Here is a 3,265-nt window from a genome sequence, read left to right as displayed (position 1 = left end):
CACACAACCCTAAATCATGTAAGCCATAAGCTCCCAATTTTGTATTTTTTTTTTTAAACTAATGGATGACAGTAAGATTTCAGCTCTTTTTTTTTTGTAGATATGCATATAGCTTTCATTTGATGATACATGTTTCCTTGTTTAATATGGGTCCTTAGATGAAATGCAGAATATTTATTATAACTTTGTAGACCACAGATTAAATCTTTGAAATCCAAGGATCCCTCAGGTATACCAGTGAAAAGCAGGCTTCATTGAAAACACAACAACCAGAAACATTTAAAATGAACCATTTATTAAATCAAACTGTTATTTTAACAGTTACATAAGTTACACAGCATGTTTTAAGTCAAAAGATTTCACAAGGGGGGAAAAAAAAAAAATCTAAACTTTTATTATGCAGGCAAAAATAGTACCACACAATATGTACCTGTGAGGGAAGAAGGGAAGGGGAATCTCTAAACATTCAAATAAGGCCATAATTATTTAAAAACAACAATAAAACAATAATAAAAACCCCCAAAGATCCATTTTCCTTTCAATGTGTTCAGTGCTGCTAACTATATGTACTTTCAGTGTACAGATGTAATCAAGGCAGTGATCTCTTGATAGCTAGGTTTAATGTTTTAAAACACTATCGGAATTGGAGTAAGGCTTGTTAGTACATACAGCTGCCGTTGGAATGTCAATCTCAGTTGCCTTCATTAACTTAAAATTCACAAAGTGCACAGTTAAGATATGCCAAAAAATTGAAACTGCTACTCTACTAACAGCTGCCCATGCTTAATACTTAGTGGTCTATTGGAACAAAGTATGTTCTTTCAAAAAAGATGTGTAAGAAAAGCCACCGTAAAACATTTAATTTCAAAGATGCACTAGGAGCTTTTTGTAAACGGAAAAGTAGAAAAACATGGATTAATTATGTAAAGAAAAGAATACAAAAAACACTAGAAATGACCATCAAACTTTCAAAGAACAAGCACCACAATGGACATTAGCATTCGATTTTGCAGTGTACAGCAATGTAATAATTTTACTCTAACCAATCCACTTCATCAAATTCTGAATCATCTTCTGAATCACTGTATTCCACAGCGATGCGACGAGAAAGTATAGTAGCAACATCATTCTCAATGCGCTCATGTTTAGCTTCTTGTTCACGTTGTTCTTCAACTTTGCGTAGCTGAATACCTAAAGAACATCAAATCACAAACATGTTATTTTCCTCCTTTATCATTATACAAAATACTTAGCTCATGATTCACAAAATGCTTTGCAAGCAAAACTGAAGGCTGAGGACATCGTCTTTCTTGGCTGGAAGTTCTCTGTCAAGTTTTTAAAGAGAGTAATGTCAGAATTGCAATGGCAGACTAGATTGTCAGTCCTTCTACTATTGTACCCTGCTTGATTTCCCATTAAAAATACACCCACATTTTTAGTACCACTGTAAGCGATTAAGCCATTTTACTAGTTGCATTTCCAGACACCTTCTGTACTCTCTGCATGATTTCGATTAAAAGTTACAGATATTGGAGTATTCTAACAAGACAGGACTTCTTGTAACCTGGTTTTGAACATGTAATGATCTGTTTTGGGATAAAGTATTACTTAAAGATCACACATAAAGAAGAAGTAACACATACCGACATTATGAGAAAGTTAAATCCAGTAACATAGTTAAAAACATGACAGCGATTGTATATTTTGGTTTTATCCTCACGACATCACAGACTGACAGAGTCTAAATATGACCTACACCCTATACTTCATACCCTCTGTTGTCAACTGACAGGCAACACAAGCACAGGTCCCTAGGTGGAATTTAAGCTGCAGGAACTTGAGCCTTTGTTTCTTGTGCAAGACTTGGCCAAAAGTGTTTTCAGGAACCACCCAGATTATACCAGTAGGCTCTCCTTTATTAGGTTTTTTTTGCTGACATTCTCTACTGATGTTCATGCACCGCTGTTGTACTCAACTGTTGATACTTCTTTAGATTCAATGATGTTATCAATTCATGTGCATATAGATGCTTTAAACATATTTTGAATTAGTGTTATAACCCATCTACTGATATTACAGTACCATACAGATTACATACTGTGTTGTAGGTGCAGGGGAAAAAACAGAAGAATGTAGTACTTGAAACATTTGAGAAAGATGAACTATTCCCAGGTACCACACAGTCAAACAGCAGCGCTCACAGTGCAGAGGGGATTTCTCTGAATGCAGGCAGGTAAGCTGAAAGGTACAGCTTGTACAGACAGCTCCTCGCTAGATCATCAGGAAAACACTGCCCTGCACCTCTGCCGCTCACTTGCACGCTGCCAGTGGGGAACCTTGCAATGTAAAGACTGCTGCACTACTGCACTGTGACATGTCCAGTTTAGATACTTAACAGCTTTAAGTCTTAAGCAACCATTTCTGAATGTCGTTTATAGAATGTCATTTATATGGTGTTTTAATACACCGATATATGATCAAAATTCCAATGCCAATTGATCTGTTCTGCTTTTATCTAACAGTGTGTGAAAAACAATGTTTTTGTCTTCTACACAATCTCTAGGTTATCAGAAATAGGCACATTTTCAGGTAAGCAGAAATTAAGAGAAAATCTTCAGATCACCTATAAACACATGTACTTTTTTTCTTTTAAAATCTAACTTCCACAGAGAACCAGTTTTGCTATCCAAACTAAACATCTGATAAAGTGCAATTACAAATCGAAAAAATGTGTCTACTTGGCAATGCATACGCTGTAGACAATAGGAAGCAGAAACAGACTTAAAATGCATTCTTCTAAATGTAACTTCTTACACATGTGAAGTACTCCATCTCTCAAAGCTGATGTGTATTTAGCAAGCTTCTGAGATGGTTCGTTTTGCCCCTTAACAGCCAAACATTACCTTTCCGTATTGCTTCCAGCAGAACGCTTCTAGCATCGCTGATGACAGGAAGAGTTGAAGGATGGCGTTTGGGTTCAGGAGCAGGGATCACTTGGGATGGTGGAGATGGAGGCATCAGGGGGGCATGAGGGCCAGGGACAATGGCTGTGGGAGGAGGGTGCAGAGCAGGAGGAGGGTGAGAAAGGGCCGCAACTGTGACAGGAGAGGAGGGTCGAATGCCTGGAGGTGGCAAGGGAGGGGGTGGAGGTGGTGGAGGAAGCCCCTGTACTTCAGCCTGGGGAGGAACCGGGTGAACGGGTGCAGCTTCGCACACTTGGGCAGCTCTGGCAACGGGAGGAGAGGGTTGTGCCAGGGGGGGAGCA

The 3,265-nt window shown here is 38.5% G+C and overlaps 1 protein-coding gene across 1 annotated transcript; it reads right to left on the bottom strand.

The window, feature by feature from the left end:
• Window positions 1-274: 274 nt before the first annotated feature.
• On the bottom strand, window positions 275-3,258 carry LOC104168877 (wiskott-Aldrich syndrome protein family member 1-like; the record flags this gene model as incomplete). The annotated part of the gene is made up of 2 exons (XM_009709619.1): window positions 275-1,191; window positions 2,904-3,258. Coding segments are annotated over 2 exons (513 nt in total), but the record flags the coding sequence as incomplete, so codon positions are not given.
• Window positions 3,259-3,265: the final 7 nt, after the last annotated feature.

The sequence above is a fragment of the Cariama cristata genome, unplaced genomic scaffold (assembly GCF_000690535.1).
Source record: "Cariama cristata isolate BGI_N322 unplaced genomic scaffold, ASM69053v1 scaffold34261, whole genome shotgun sequence".
NCBI lineage: Eukaryota > Metazoa > Chordata > Aves > Cariamiformes > Cariamidae > Cariama > Cariama cristata.
The sequence above is the reverse complement of the archived record's forward strand: the minus strand, read 5'-3'. Positions and strand labels throughout refer to the sequence as shown.